Source organism: Geotrypetes seraphini, chromosome 8 (genome assembly GCF_902459505.1).
Source record: "Geotrypetes seraphini chromosome 8, aGeoSer1.1, whole genome shotgun sequence".
NCBI lineage: Eukaryota > Metazoa > Chordata > Amphibia > Gymnophiona > Dermophiidae > Geotrypetes > Geotrypetes seraphini.
Genome location: NC_047091.1, coordinates 27,193,411 through 27,209,811, shown reverse-complemented (window position 1 = coordinate 27,209,811; position 16,401 = coordinate 27,193,411). Strand labels below are relative to the sequence as shown.

General features: G+C 44.4%; 1 protein-coding gene across 5 annotated transcripts in view; it reads left to right on the top strand.

Annotated features, from left to right (window-relative positions):
• HPCAL4 (hippocalcin like 4) overlaps positions 1 to 16,401 on the top strand; it is a 43,682-nt gene that overhangs the window by 18,450 nt on the left and 8,831 nt on the right. For 4 of the 5 annotated variants that reach the window (XM_033956951.1, XM_033956954.1, XM_033956950.1 and 1 more), the window contains exon 2: positions 9,868 to 10,036. In XM_033956951.1, coding sequence (XP_033812842.1) covers positions 9,868 to 10,036 — 169 coding nt within the window. Of the gene's footprint in view, positions 1 to 3,712; positions 3,767 to 9,867; positions 10,037 to 16,401 lie in introns of those variants that run through there. The other variant, XM_033956953.1, reaches the window with a different exon arrangement.

The window sequence follows — 16,401 nt, the reverse complement described above, 5'->3', positions numbered from 1 at the left end:
TCAAGCCCTTCTTTAGATACATGAAAGGGAAAAAACCCGCAAAAGAGGTGGTGGGACCCCTGGACGACCAGGGAAGAAAAGGGTACATTAAGGAAGATAAACAAATTGCAGACAAACTAAATTCCTTCTTTGCATCCGTCTTTACGGATGAGGATACCGCAAAAATACCAGAAGCACTGAAAGTGTTTAGTGGAGTAATAGACGACAGCCTCACCACAGTTGAAGTGGAGTTGGACCAGATATACTACCAGATCGACAAACTTAAGTGACAAATCCCCTGGACCGGATGGAATTCACCCAAGAGTCTTAAAGGAATTGAAGGTTGAAATCGGAGAGTTATTGCAAAAACTCACCAATCTGACAATCAGAACTGGACAGATATCAGATGACTGGAAGATAGCGAACATCACGCTAATTTTCAAAAAAGGATCGAGAGGAGAAGCGGGCAACTACAGACCTGTGAGCCTTACGTCTGTCCCTGGAAAGATGGTTGAAGCACTGATCAAGGATAGCATAGTCCGGCACTTAGATACACACGACTTGCTGAAACCCAGTCAACATGGGTTCAGGAAAGGGAAATCATGTTTAACGAATTTACTTCAATTTTTTGAGACCGTGAACAAGCAAATTGATAGTGGAATGCCAGTGGACATAATATATTTGGACTTCCAGAAAGCATTCGACAAGGTTCCACATGAAAGACTTCTCAGGAAACTACAAAGCCATGGAATAGAGGGAGATATACAAAGGTGGATAGGCAAATGGCTGGAAAACAGAAAGCAGAGAGTGGGCATAAATGGAAAGTTCTCAGACTGGGAGAAAGTGACTAGTGGTGTGCCCCAGGGCTCGGTACTTGGGCTGATCCTATTTAATATTTATATCAATGACCTGGAAGACGGAATATCCAGTGAGATCGTTAAGTTTGCAGACGACACAAAGCTATGCCGGGCAATCAGATCGCAGGAGGATAGCGAGGAACTCCAGAGCGACTTGTATCAGTTAGAGAAATGGGCAGAGCAATGGCAGATGAAGTTCAACGTGGAGAAATGCAAAGTAATGCATTTAGGTAGTAAGAATAAGGAACACGAGTATAGAATGTCAGGCGCAACTCTGGGTAAGAGTGAACAAGAAAAGGACCTGGGTGTACTGATAGATAGGACCCTGAAGCCATCGGCACAATGCGCGGCAGCGGCAAAGAAAGCAAACAGAATGTTAGGCATGATAAAGAAAGGAATCACGAGTAGATCGAAGAAAGTCATAATGCCGCTGTATAGAGCAATGGTCAGACCACACTTGGAATATTGTGTCCAACATTGGTCTCCCAACCTAAAGAAGGATATAAAACTGCTGGAGAGGGTGCAGAGACGAGCAACGAAGCTAATAAGAGGTATGGAGAACTTGGAATATGAGGAACGACTCAAGAAACTGGGACTGTTCTCCCTTGAGAAGAGGAGGCTGCGAGGGGACATGATCGAGACGTTCAAAATACTGAAAGGCATCGATAAAATAGAGCAGGAAAATAAATTATTTACATTGTCCAACGTGTCACGGACAAGAGGACATGGTTTGAAGCTAAGGGGGGACAAGTCCAGGACAAATGTCAGGAAGTTCTGCTTCACGCAGCGAGTGGTGGACGCCTGGAATGCTCTCCCAAAGGAGGTTATTAAGGAATCCACTGTGCTAGGATTCAAAGGCAAATTAGATGCACATCTCCTTACGAGAGGCATAGAGGGGTATGGGTGACTAAAACTACATCAGGTGTATACCTGACTGGGCCTCTGCGTGTATGGATCGCCTGACTCGATGGACCATGGGTCTGATCCGGAGAAGGCAGTTCTTATGTTCTTATGATTAGGCTGCAAGCTGTGTGATATCGAGAATATAAGGCATATGGGGTCTGCCCAGTTGTGAGCTGTGGAATGCAGGATCTGCCTTATTACAACATAAGAACATAAGCAGTGCCTCTGCTGGGTCAGACCAGAGGTCCATCATGCCCAGCAGTCCGCTCACGCGGTGGCCCATCAGGTCCAGGACCTTTATAGTGATCCTCTATCTATACCCTTCTATCCCCTTTTCCTTCAGGAAATTATCTAATCCCTTCTTGAACCCCAATACTGTACTCTGTCCTATTACACCCTCTGGAAATGCATTCCAGGTGTCCACCACCCTTTGGGTGAAGAAGAACTTCCTAGCATTGGTTTTGAATCTGTCCCCTTTTAATTTTTCTGAATGCCCTCTCGTTCTTGTAGTTTTCAAAAGTTTGAAGAATCTGACCCTCTCCACTTTCTCTATGCCTTTCATGATCTTGTAAGTCTCTATCATGTCCCTCTAAGTCTCTGCTTTTCCAGGGAAAAGAGCCCCAGTTTCTCTAATCTCTCAGCATATGAAAGGTTTTCCATACCCTTATCAATCATGTCGCTCTTTTCTGAACCCTCTCGAGTATCGCCATATTCTTCTTAAGATACGGTGACCAATATTGGATGCAGTACTCCAGATGCGGGCACACCATCGCCCAATATAACGTCAGGATAACTTCTTTCGTTCTGGTTAACATAAGAACATAAGAAGTTGCCTCCGCTGAGCCAGACCAGAGGTCCATCTTGCCCAGTGGTCCACTCCCGCAGTGGCCCATCAGGCCTATTGCCTGAGCAGTGGTCCCTGACTATTTCTATAACCTACCTCTACTCCTATCCCTATAACTTACCTCTATTCCTATCTGTACCCCTCAATCCCTTTGTCCTCTAGGAACCTATCCAAACCTTCTTTGAAGCCCTGTAATGTGCTCCTGCCTATCACAGCCTCCGGAAGCGCATTCCATGTATCCACCACCCTCTGGGTGAAAAAGAACTTCCTAGCGTTTGTTCTAAACCTGTCCCCTTTTAATTTCTCTGAGTGCCCCCTTGTACTTGTGGTTCCCCATAATCTGAAAAATCTGTCCCTGTCTATCTTTTCTATGCCCTTCAGGATCTTGAAGGTTTCTATCATGTCTCCTCTAAGTCTCCTCTTTTCTAGGGAGAACAGCCCCAGCTTTTTCAGTCTGTCAGTATATGAGAGGTTTTCCATACCCTTTATCAGTTTAGTTGCTCTTCTCTGGACTCCCTCAAGTACTGCCATGTCCTTCTTGAGGTATGGCGACCAGTACTGGACACAGTACTCCAGATGCGGGCGCACCATTGCACGATACAGTGGCAGGATGACTTCCTTCGTCCTGGTCGTGATACCCTTCTTAATGATACCCAACATTTTGTTTGCTTTCCTTGAGGCTGTGGCACACTGTGCCGATGTCTTCAATGTTGTGTCTACCATCACTCCCAGGTCTCTTTCAAGGTTACTTACCCCTAGCAGTGATCTCCCCATTTTGTAAGTGAACATCGAGTTCTTTTTCCCTACATGCATGACCTTGCATTTCCCTATGTTGAAGCTCATTTGCCATTTTTTTGGCCCACTCTTCCAGTGTCGTTAGATCCCTTTGGACCCTGCTGTTTAGTTTGGTGTCATCCACAAATTTAATAACCTCACATTTTGTTCCTGCCTCCAGGTCGTTAATAAATATATTGAACAGGAGCGGTCCCAGCACCGACCCCTGCGGAACTTCGCTCGTGACCCATTGCCAGTCTGAGTAATGGCCCTTTACTCCAACCCTCTGTTTCCTGTCTGCCAGCCAGATTTTGATCCATCGGTGGACCTCCCCTTGCACCCCATGGTTCCATAGCTTCTTTAGCAGTTGTTCGTGTGGTACCTTGTCGAAGGCTTTTTGGAAGTCAAGGTAAATGATGTCTATGGATTCCCCTTTATCCACCTGGCTGTTTACCCCCTCAAAGAAGTACAATAAGTTTGTGAGGCATGACCTACCCTTTCAGAAGTCGTGCTGCTCCTTGTGACCCTGGGCAAATCACTCAGTCCTCCATAGCCCCAGGTACGTTAGATAGATTGTGAGCCCACCGGGACAGATAGGGAAAATGCTTGAGTACCTGATTGTAAAAACCGCTTAGATAACCTTGATAGGCGGTATATAAAATCCTAATAAACTTGAAACTTGAAACTTGACTCGACTTTAGCTGTCCATTGTTTTCTATGTGTTCACAGATGCTGTCTTTAATCAGTGCTTCCATCATCTTTCCCAGGACCGAGGTCAAGCTCACCGGCCTGTAGTTTCCCGGGTCACCCCTTGAACCCTTCTTGAAGATGGGCGTGACATTTGCTATTTTCCAGTCCTCCGGGATCTCTCCAGTTTTTAAGGATAGTTTGCATATTTGTCGAAGTGGCTCTGCTATTTCGTTCCTTAGTTCCTTGAGTACCCTTGGGTGAATGCCGTCCGGACCTGGCGATTTGTTGCTCTTTAGCCTGTCTATCTGCCTGAAGACATCCTCTTGGCTTACCTCAAGTTGGACCAGCTTATCATCCTGATCTCCATTTACGATCTCCTCGGGTTCCAGAATGTTGGATGTGTCCTCCCTTGTGAAGACTGACATGAAGAACTCATTTAACTTGTCAGCTATCTCTTTTTCCTCCTTTACCACTCCCTTCCTGTCTCCATCATCCAAGGGCCCCACTTCTTCCCTTGCATACCTGAAGAATGATTTGAAGTTTGTTGCTTCCCCTGCCAGTCTCTCCTCATATTCTCTTTTTGCTTTCCTAACCACTCGGTGACACTCCCTTTGATGCTCTTTGTACTCCTTTAGGTTGTCCTTTGTTTGGTCCTTTTTCCATTTTTTGAACGATGCTTTTTTGTCACTTATCGCCTTTTTCACTGCATTTGTTATCCACACTGGGTTTTTTGCTCGATTTTTTTTTTTGCACCCTTTCCTGAACCTGGGGACGCACAGGTTCTGTGCTTCGTGCACCGTACCCTTGAATAGGGTCCAGGCTTTTTCTACGGACTCCATCTTCCTTGTGTTGCCGTTGAGTTTCTTTCCCACCATTTTCCTCATGGCATCATAATTCCCTTTTTTAAAATTGAGTGCTGTCGTTGTGGTTCTTTTTACCTTTGATGATCCAATTTCTAGCTTGCACTGGATCATGTTGTGATCACTGTTTCCTAGTGGGGCTAGTACCGCCACCTTTCTTGATAATTCCTAGCATTCTGTTCGCCGCCTTAGAAGCTGCTGCGCACTGTGCCGATGGCTTCATTGTCTTGTCCACCAGTACCCCCAAGTCCTTTTCTAGGCTACTTTCACCCATTACCAGCCCACCCATCGTATAGCTGTACATCGGGTTTCTATTTCCTACATGCAAGACTACATTTCTCTACATTAAACTTCATCTGCCATCTTTTCGCCCACTCTCCCAATTTGTTCAGGTCCCTTTGTAAATCTCCGCAGTCCTCTTTAGTCCTAACTCCACTAAATAGTTTTGTGTCATCTGAGAATTTTATAACTTCGCACTTCGTCCCTGTTTCTAGGTCATTTAAATATACTGAACAGCAGCGGTCCGAGTACCGACCCCTGCGGAACACTACTCGTGACTCTCTTCCAGTTAGAGTAATGGCCCTTCACTCCCACCCTTTGCCTCCTACCTGTCAACCAATTTTTGATCCATCTATGTACGTCTCACCCCATGGTTCTTCAGTTTCCGTAGTAGGCGTTCAGGGGTACCTTGTCAAAGGCTTTTTGGAAATCTAAGTATACGATGTCTATGGGGTCCCCGTTGTTCATCCGTTTGTTAATTCCTTCAAAGAAGTGCAATAAGTTCGTTTGGCATGATCTTCCCTTGCAGAAGCCATGTTGGCTTGTTTTCATCAGTTTGTTCCTTTTTAGATGCTCATCAATGCTGTCTTTTATCAGCGTTTCCGCCATCTTCCCAGGAACTGAAATCAAACTTACTGGTCTGTAGTTCCCCAGGTCCCCTCTCGAACCTTTTTTAAAGATGGGCATAAAATTAGCTATCTTCCAATCCTCCAGGATCACGCCTGCTTTCAGGGATAGAATGCAAACCTGCTGTAGTAGTTCCGCTATTTCCTCCTTTAGTTCTTTCAATACCCTACGGTGAATTCCATCCGGGCCTGGAGATTTATCAGTTTGTAATCTATCTACCTCCTTGCATATGTCTTCAAGGCTTACCTCCATGGATGTTAATTTTTCTGCTTGATATCCTTTAAAGATTTTTTCAGGTTCCGGTACGTTGGATGTGTCCTCTTTTGTAAATACTGACGAAAAGAACATGTTTAGTCTATCCGCCACTTCTTTTTCCTCCTTCACCACTCCTTTCCTATCTCCGACATCCAGCGGTCCCACCTCCTCCCTTGCCGGCTGCTTCCCTTTAACATATTTGAAGAACGGTTTGAAATTTCGTGCTTCTCTGGCTAGCCTCTCTTCATATTCTCTTTTTGCTCTTCTAACTGCGAGGTAACATTCTTTTTGATGCTTCCTGTGCTCTTTCCAGTTCTCCCCGGTTTTGTCCTTTTTCCATTTCCGGAATGAATTTTTCTTATCTCCTATCACTTTCTTCACTTCTTTAGTTATCCACGCCGGGTCTTTTGTTCGGCTCTTTTTGCATTCTTTTCTAAATCTGAGGATATACAGATTTTGAATAAAGACCAGGCTTGCTCTACAGTCTGCGATTTCTTTGAACTGTTCCTAAGTTTCTTCCTTACCATTACCCTCATCGCTTTGTAGTTTCCTTTCTTGAAGTTAAACGTTGTCGCTCTGGTTCTCTTTCCCTTCGGTATTCCTACTTCAACTTTGAACTTGAAAGCTGTTTCCCAACTACTTCCACTTCCATTGCAGGTCCTCTTAGACCATTAAGGATTAGATCCAGAGTGGCATTCCCTCTCGTCGGTTCTCTGTCACAACCTCCTCCGGGAGAGCATTCCAAGCGTCCACCACTCGCTGTGTGAAACAGAACTTCCTGACATTAGTCCTGAGTCTGCCGCCCCTCAGTTTTAGTCCATGACCTCTTGTTCGAGTCACTTTTGACAATGTGAATAGCGAAGTTTCTTGCTCTATTTTGTCGAAACCTTTTAGCATTTTAAAAGTCTCGATCATATCCCTTCGCAGCCTTCTCTTCTGGAGGGTGAACAATCCCAGTTTTTCGAGGCATTCTTTGTAGCTCAAATTCTCCATACCTTTTATTAGTTTCGTGGCTCGTCTCTGCACCCTCTCCAGCAGGGTTATATCCTTCTTTAGGTAGGGAGACCAGTGTTGGACACAGTATTCCAAGTGTGGTCTGACCATTGCTCTATAAAGCGGCATTATGATGTCCGCCGATCTACTCATGATGCCCTTCTTTATCATGCCCAACATCCTGTTTGCTTTCTTTGCCACCACTGCGCATTAAGCCGACGGCTTTAGGGTCCTGTCTATCAGTACACCCAGGTCCCTTTCTTGTTCGCTCTTGTCCAATGTTACATCTAACATTTTATATTCTTGTTCTTTGTTTTGCCTGCCCAGGTGCATCACTTTGTATTTTTCTATATTAAATTTCATCTGCCACTTTTCCGCCTATTTCTCCAGTTGGTTCAAATCTCTTTGAAGTGCATCTCTGTCCATTTTCGACCCAACTGCCCGACATAGTTTTGTGTCATCTGCAAACTTGATTATGTTACTTGTTGTTTCCTCTTCTAGGTCATTTATGAAGATATTGAATAAAATGGGCCCAAGAACCGAGCCCTGGGGCACGCCGCTCGTCACCTTCTCCCAGTCCAAGAACTTCCCATTTATGCCCACCCTCTGCAATCTGTTCTCCAGCCATTTGCCTATCCATCTTAGTATATCCCCTTCTATTCCATGGCTTTGTAGTTTCCTCATGAGCCTTGCATGTGGTACCTTGTCGAATGCTTTCTGGAAGTCCAAGTATACGATATTCACCGGTTCTCCGCTATCAATTTGTCGGTTCACCTTCACAAAAAATTGAAGCAAATTTGTCAAACATGATTTCCCCTTCCTGAAACCGTGTTGACTATCTCTTATCAGGTCATGATTATCCAGGTGCTGCACTATGCTATCCTTAATTAGTGCTTCAACCATCTTCCCTGGAACCGATGTAAGACTCACAGGTCTGTAGTTTCCTGGTTCTCCCCGTGATCCCTTTTTGAAGATTGGGATGACATTTGCTATCCTCCAGTCATCTGGTATTTGTCCGGTTCTAATTGACAAGTTAGCTAGGGATTGTAACAGTTCTCCGATTTCTACCTTAAGCTCCAGAATTCAGCTGCACAATTTATATTCTGGGAGAGCCGCTATGCTCACGTTATCCTTCTCCTAAAGTTCCCATCCATTTCAGACTACAATTCAAACTCCTCTTACTGCCCCTCACTGTCTCTCTTCACTTATCGCCCCCTATGCTTTATGGAGCAGCCAGTTCAGGAACTGACAAGAGGCGAAGCAATTCTAGACCTAGTTCATAGTGGAGCACATGAATTGGTGCGGGTGGGAGATAATAGTGTTGGGTCTGCTTGATAACAGTGATTTGATATAATCCCTGGAATAAATTCACACAGGAAATCTAATTCAACCACATTTAACTTTAAAAAAAGTGTTCTATGATTACTGGAGTGTAGGTGGGGTCATGGTCCATCTGTATTTGTGCATGGCATCCAGCCTTAGGACTATTACTGTACTGACCAGGCTGGGGATGGTAGGTCTATAAAACAAGGGAATCAATTCATGAAGAGTTGCAAATGAAGGTGCCCAGATCAAGTCAGCCAGGTCAAGGAAATCCAAAACAGAAGCACTTATGATGTCGCCAATTATTTACTAGTTGATCTTCAGCCCAATGTGGTCAGTGGTTTTAAAGCCGCTGACCCAGATCCACTCCACTCCAGCCTATCCAAATCATCTTGTCCAGTCCATCCTATACCAAATTGCCATATACGGGAGATGCTTTGACAGAAATGCGAGGACAGTGCCAAGCAGATTTAAGATGGTTTGGATAGGCTGGAGTGGCCTTCAACAGCGACTGCAATAGTTGAAACCCGGTGGACTTCTACAGTCTATGGGCCAAAAATATCAAAGGAAGACAATTTAATCATGAATTAATGTGACTGTTGGGCAGACTGGATGGACCATTCAGGTCTTTATCTGCCTCATTTATCATCAGAACCAGCACTACATATCCAGGTCTTTGGTGAATCCAGACGTTAGGTGGGTAAAAATGAAATAACACGGTAAATGACAGAGATCAAGACCCATGTGGTTCATCCAGTCACCCACCACTCTGTGCAGATTACACTCCTTCATAATTGAACCGGGCCAGTTGGCAATTTGTCATCATGCTTATCGCACATATAGACAGTTCCATGTGATGCCAGAAGACCATCACACCATACCTGAAGTCTGAAGAATGGCCTCAACACAGTCACTTTCATTGTCACTGATTCAACCAATATTCCAGCCACATTGCTAATTAACCATCTGTTACTGTCTGATTTCAACCTGAGATATTTTCCCTTCCCCCCTTGTACTGTTTATGCAGTCCTATCTGCCCGGTTAGGTGTGGGGGCACTGGAGCCGAATATCACTGTCCTGGACTGCACCAGCATGGCCCAGATGGTACCAGGCAGTTGGAACCAGTATTCAGCAGCATTGCTCACATAAGAGTCATCAGCTTTGGTCTTCCTGGGCAGGGCCTATCCATATTGAATATTGACCCCTTACACCTTACATGTTCTTTGATGAATCGGCTGTCCTCTAATCTCCACCTTGCAGGGACTGTGTTTTCTGTACTCCACTCACTTGGTTGAATCCCTGAATTTGGAGATAGCGCTCAGGACAGAAGAAGAGGACAAGAAACTCTCTATCTGGTTGCCTTTATTTCTTGCTTGTTCCAGAGTCTAATCCCTGCTTTATCTACAGATTTGTCAGTGGGTTATGAGAGAGGGTTTTTTTTATTTTTCTATTCATGAGGCTTGTCTCATTTCCTCCTTTGCAGCATCGTGATGGGGAAGCAGAACAGTAAACTTGCTCCTGAAATGCTCGATGATCTGGTCAGAAGCACTGAATTCTCTGAACAAGAGCTCAAGCAATGGTATAAAGGTTTTCTGAAGGACTGTCCCACTGGCATCCTCAATCTTCATGAGTTCCAGCAACTCTACATCAAGGTACTTGGGCATGGGACAAGGTGTATATCGGAGCTGAAGAAAGGGGCAAAAATGTTTCTTTTTCCAATTAATTATATATGATATAAACATACAGTCAGAAAACTTCAAAATAAAGGAAAAAATAAAATCACAGAGAAAGGAAGACGCCCAAAATTAAGAATAAAACTTTTCATAATAATTCTACATAGCCTCAACACTTGCTGTAAAAACAAAAACAAAATATACATTTATTAGCCTGATAATGTATTAAAATGTTTACATGAGAAAGGCAGGAGTCCCCAGTTGCAACACCCAAAGCTCCAAAGACAATTCTTGTCGAATATGAGCGTGGATGGTCCTGGAGACATCAGGGAATACATTCACTCTCTAGCCACAGAAAATGCAGCTTAAGGGCAGTAACTTTATCATTTTTAAGAAAGCAGCCCATCTATACCATCTTCTAATCTCTATTATCTCTTCCTCTGTGCCTCTGATGCTAGTTAAAGACCATATGGCCTATCCAGTCCATGCATTGACACCATCTACTATCTCTTAGAGATCCACAGCCTTGTCATTCCAACTTACCGAGAAATTATTTATGAACGTGCCCGCCAATCCATTTTCTCAGTACATAGTCCTACACTTTGCAACTTGCTTCTCGTCACTATGTGCCTTCCTTTCAATTGAAAGAGATACCTCATCTGCATTGATGCCATGGAGGTATTTCAACATCTGTATCACACCCCCATCTTCTGCCTTTCTTCCAAGGTATACATATTGAGGTCTTTAAATCTATGCCCATACACTTTATGATAAAGACCACTGGCCATTTTAGTAGCCGCTCTCATGCCACTTACATAGTAATATAGTAGATGACGGCAGATAAAGACCCAAATGGTCCTTCTAGTCTGCCCAATCTGATTCAATCTAAAAATTTGTGGGGGTTCTTTCTTCTTCTCCTTAGTTATTTCTGGGCAAGAATCCAAAGCTCTGCCCGGTACTATGCTTAGTTTCAACTACTGAAGTCTCCGTCAAAGCTCACTCCAGCCCATCTACACTCTCCCAGCCCATCATCCCCCAAACGGCCATATACTGAACACAGACCGTGCAAGTCTGCCCAGTACTGGCCTTAGTTCTTCACTATTTACTATTATTTTCTGATTCTAGATCCTCTGTGTTCATCCCACGCTTCTTTGAACTCCGTCACCGTTTTCCTCTCCACCACCTCTCTCAGGAGCGCATTCCAGGCATCCACCACCCTCTCCGTAAAGAAGAATTTCCTTATATTGCTCTTGAGTCTCCCACCCCTCAACCTCAAATTATGTCCTCTGGTATTACCATTTTCCTTTCTCTGGAAAAGATTTTGTTCTACGTTAATACCTTTCAAGTATTTGAACATCTGAATCGTATCTCCCCTGTCCCTCCTTTTCTCTAAGGTATACCTATTCAGGGATTCTGGTCTCTCCTTATATGTGTCTTGTCGCAAACCTCCTATCATTTTTGTCACCTTCCTCTGGACTGCTCCTTCACCAGATAGTCTCCAAAACTGAACACAATACTCCAAGTGGGGCCTCACCAATGACCTGTACAGGGGCATCAACACCTCTCTTTATACAGCCCAGCATCCTTCTGGCAGCAGCCACCGCCTTGTCGCACTGTTTTTTCACCTTTAGATCTTCGGACACTATCACCCCAAGGTCCCTCTCCCCAGATGTGCATATCAGCCTCTCCCCTCCCCTCCCAACATATATGGCTCCTTCCGATTATTAATCCCCAAATGCATTACTCTGCATTGAATTTTAGTTGCCAGATTTTAGGTCATTTCTCTAACTTTTGTAGATCCTTATTCATGTTTTCCACTCCCTCTTCGGTGTCTACTCTGTTACAAATCTTGGTATCATCCGCAAAAAGGCAAACTTTTCCTTCTAACCCTTCAGCAATGCCACTCACAAACATATTGAACAGAATCGGCCCCAGCACCGAACCCTGAGGGACTCCACTACTCACTTTTCCTTCCTCTGAGTGACTTCCATTAACCACCACCCTCTGGCGTCTGTCCGTCAACCAGTTTCTAATCCAGTTCTCCACTTTGGGTCCTAACTTCAGCCCTTCAAGTTTGTTCAAGAACCTCCTATTAGGAACCGTGCCAAAGGCTTTGCTGAAATCTAAGTAAATTACATCTAGCATATGTCCTCGATCCAACTCTATGGTCACCCCATCAAAAAATTTATTCAGGTTCATTTGGCACGATTTACCTTTAGTAAAGCCATGTTGCCTCGGATCCTGTAACCCATTAGATTCTAGGAAGCTCACTATTCTTTTTATCAGCAACACTTCCATTATTTTTCCAACAACCAAAGTGAGGCTCACCGGCCTGTAGTTTCCCGCTTCAACCCTGTGACCACTTTTGTGAAGAGAGACCACATCTGCTTTTCTCCAGTCCCCAGGAACCACTCCCATCTCCAGAGATTTGTTGAAGAAGTCTTTAATATGACCCGCCAGAACCCCCACTTTAGATAGCTTTAGGCTGGATATTCTTCATTTCTAGAAAGTTGACCTGTCTCCTGCTTAAACAAGATTAGGTCACACCGTTCTGTTCTTTTTGTTCTGGTCATGGTATGTACAAAGTCCTGTGTATGGAAATCCTAAATAAGCCCTCTGCTGCCCTCTTGTGGCACTGTGTACTCCATGCAGGGGGATTGCTGACATGCTTTCTGGGTTACAAAGAATCTGGAGATATTAAGATACTCAGATTTGTACATAAGTTGTGCTTTTTCTAGAAAGAGGAGGCTCAGGGGGGATATGATAGAGACCTTCAAAATACTTAGGGGCATAGAGAAGGTGGACAGGGACAGGTTCTTCAGACTAAAATGGACGACAGGTACGAGGGGGCACTCAGAGAAACTGAAGGGAGATAGGTTCAAATCAAATGCAAGGAAGTTTTTCTTCACCCAAAGGGTCGTGGACAAATGGAATGCGCTCCTGGAGGAAGTGATCCGGCAGAGTACAGTACAGGGATTCAAACAGGGATTGGACAGATTCCTGAGGGAAAAGGGGATCGTGGGGTACTGAGGGAGGTGCTGGGGTGTTGCATAAGTATAGACAGCTCACCAGGTCGTGCAGGTGCAAGGCTGGAGGGTTAGGACATTGATGGGAAGATAGGACTTCGATGAGAAACCTAGGGGGCAAGGGGGCCCATTCTGGTGATTAAGGCAGGTCATGACCTGTTGGGCCGCCGCGGGGGCGGACTGCTGGGCGGGATGGACCTCTGGTCTGACCCGGCAGAGGCACTGCTTATGTTCTTATGTTCTTATATGTGCTTAGGTACTGTTAGAAAATCCCACCACCTGTTCCCGCCAAGAAAGTTCCAGCAATTGTGCATATGTCAGTCATAACTCTGCTGCCGGGAATGCCTACATTCGTTCCTGGTAAAGGCACACCCTGACAGTGTGAGTGCATTGTTCTACACTCGTTCCTGAAAGGAGCACAGCACTGTTTTCTTGCTCGCATTTGTGATCCCTAAGTAATGCCAACATGATAGCAGAAATCCCAAAGGGGGAATCATCGCTTTCACTATCCCAGGAACAACAAACAAAACTCCACAGTGGTTGAGACTGAAAATGCAAGGTTTTCACTAACAGCTATGAGCCGAGGGGAGAAACAGCCATGAGGGTGGCCAATGCAGCAGCTCCAGTGGCTGCTTATCCTTCCCAGGGCCCAGGCTTGAAGGACACAATACAGCAGCTCCAGCGGCAGAGGGTGGGCACGGCAATGAAGCAGCTTCTCCACCCTGGGTCCGGGATCCCCATCAGCCACCGCAGAGGTGCCAGATTACGAACAGAGAGGGGAGGGGGAGAGTATAATTTTGGGGTGCAGTGAGGAGTATATTGAATTGTCTGGGCATGTAAGTAAGCAGGTGGTATCTAGAGAGAGGATAGTAGTGATTATTCAGTCTGTTATCTGGGTAAGTTTTAGTTCTGCTCTAGCTCTGGATAATGCTGAGACAGTCTGTAAAGCTATGCCGGATGGAGAGCCACAGCTAAAGGGAAACATCCAGATAAATGATGAAGTTATCTGGATATTGCCTTTTGAATATAATGCATATAACAAATAAGAACATAAGAATAGTCTTACTGGGTCAGACCAATGGTCCATCAAGCCCAGTAGCCCATTCTCACGGTGGCCAATCCAGGTCCCTAGTACCTGGCCAAAACCCAAGGAATAGCAATATTCCATGCTACCGATCCAGGGCAAGAAGTGGCTTCCTCTGTGTCTTTCTCAATAACAGACTATGGACTTTTCCTCCAGGTACTTATCCAAACCTTTCTTAAAACCAGCTACGCTATCCGCTCTTACCACAACCTCTGGCAATATCATCAGACATTAAATTTTTCTTAATGCAAACTAGATTGAAAAACTTAAAAGTATAAAACAGGAAAAAGCTGATAAAAGAGCCACCTTTTAAGCTGTAACTGAAAGTTGTGGTCCTTATTGAGTCAGGGGCAGTGACCTCAAGACACTCAGCTGGAAGAATGGAACCAGAATTAAGCTGCCGGTCTGCACAATAAGTCAGAGAGCTCTCGATGCTTCTGTCCCACTTCCACTGGAAGTCACCGCAGCCTGTGTGGTGTCAGGATGCAGGACTTTCCCAAAGCAGAATGACCTGCCCACTGCATTGCAGTCAAGCAGGGACATAATTTTGGAGCTCTCGCCTCCCTTGCACTCCCCGCACATAGCTGTTTGCAATGCTCTAGTCCCATTGCTAGCTGTGCAGCCATATTTTTGGAGTAATTGTAGATCTGCAGCTTGGTCTTGGATAAATCACAGTAATTTAACTGGCTGCTCCCCACAGCTAAATTGCTATGATCTGTGAAGAGGCTTAACTGGTGAAAGCGTTTAATTGTAGCCATTAATTGGTTAATTTTGAATTTGCTCTCCCTCTTGTGGGATAAGATAAAGCCTTGCCCACTTCCCAAATCATTACATCTGAAGAGCCCCTCCCTACACTATCAATTAAATGCAGGAAAAGTTCTAGGTTGTTAATTAGAGACTCACTTCACCGAGTGTGAAAATGCAGTGCAGCCTGTTTCACCACAAAGTGCCCCCTTGTTTAACTGGCCATCTCTCGATCTTAAACTGGTGCCCTCATTTGGCTTGTACTACCCCCCCCCATCTCACTCGTGGTTTTGGTGAGGAATTGTGCAAGGTCTCAAATCCACACTAGGTTTGTGGAATGTGATTTAATAAATAAATATTGCTTCAAAGACCTTCTGAAGAAAATGTTTTAGAGGGTTTATTGGGAGCAGAAAGTGTCAACATTGTCAGCTGAATTCTACTGGTACTATTTATGATTTCTATGGAGCTACCAGAAGCACGCAGCGCTGTACATTAAACACTCAAGAGATGATCGCTGCTCAAAAGAGCTTCCAATCTAATTAAGACAAAGGTGAACCTAGGCATTTTGCTCAGGGAGGGATTTACAAGCTCTGCGATAGTCTGGGTTCTGGGTCATTGGCTGTGGTAGTTACATCAATTCATATATTTAATCATGCTGAACATATAACTATGAAAGTCGCTATTCAAAAGCACTTAACAACTCCTGCTGACTGGGATATCAGACAGTGGTTCTGAATTCCTTTTAAACCCCCTCTGAATATCCATATAGACTAGTGGTCTCAAACACGCGACCCGGGGGCCACATGCGGCCCGCCAGGTATATGTATTTTGAGGCCCTCGGTATATGTATCATAATCACAAAAGTAAAATAAAACAGTTTCTTGGTCATATGTCTCTTTAGCTATAAATGACAATAGTATTATTAAGACTTAGCCAAAAGGAAAGATTTATAAACTATAAAGAGTTTTACCTCATGCAAAATTGTCATTTCTTTAATAAGACAGTAACTATTTTTTCTGAGGCCCTCCCAAGTACCTACAAATCCAAAATGTGGCCCTGCAAAGGCTTTGAGTTTGAGACCACTGATATAGACCAACTCTGCACTTTGCAGATGGGGGCGGGGACGTTCCGTCTGCTATCTGGATAAATTATCCAGATAACTTAGGACAGATGGCTGGATAAAGTTATCTGGCTTTGTCACAATCTGGATACGTTCTGATACGACCACTTTATCAGAATATTCAGCACCAGATACTGTCCAGATAGTGGCACAATATCTGGATACTTTGAGCACCTCAGCCAGTGTTTAAAAAAATCCACTGACCATGGCAGCTAAATATTGATTGAGGGCACTGTTGATTTAGTTCTGCCTTTCAGCTAGTTGCTAAAGAGATAGTTTGAAAATGATCTTAGTTGTTATTATTTTTTTTAACTATCCTGAAAAAATCTTTGCCTCCCAAAACAAACACATTTTAGCTTCTACTATCACA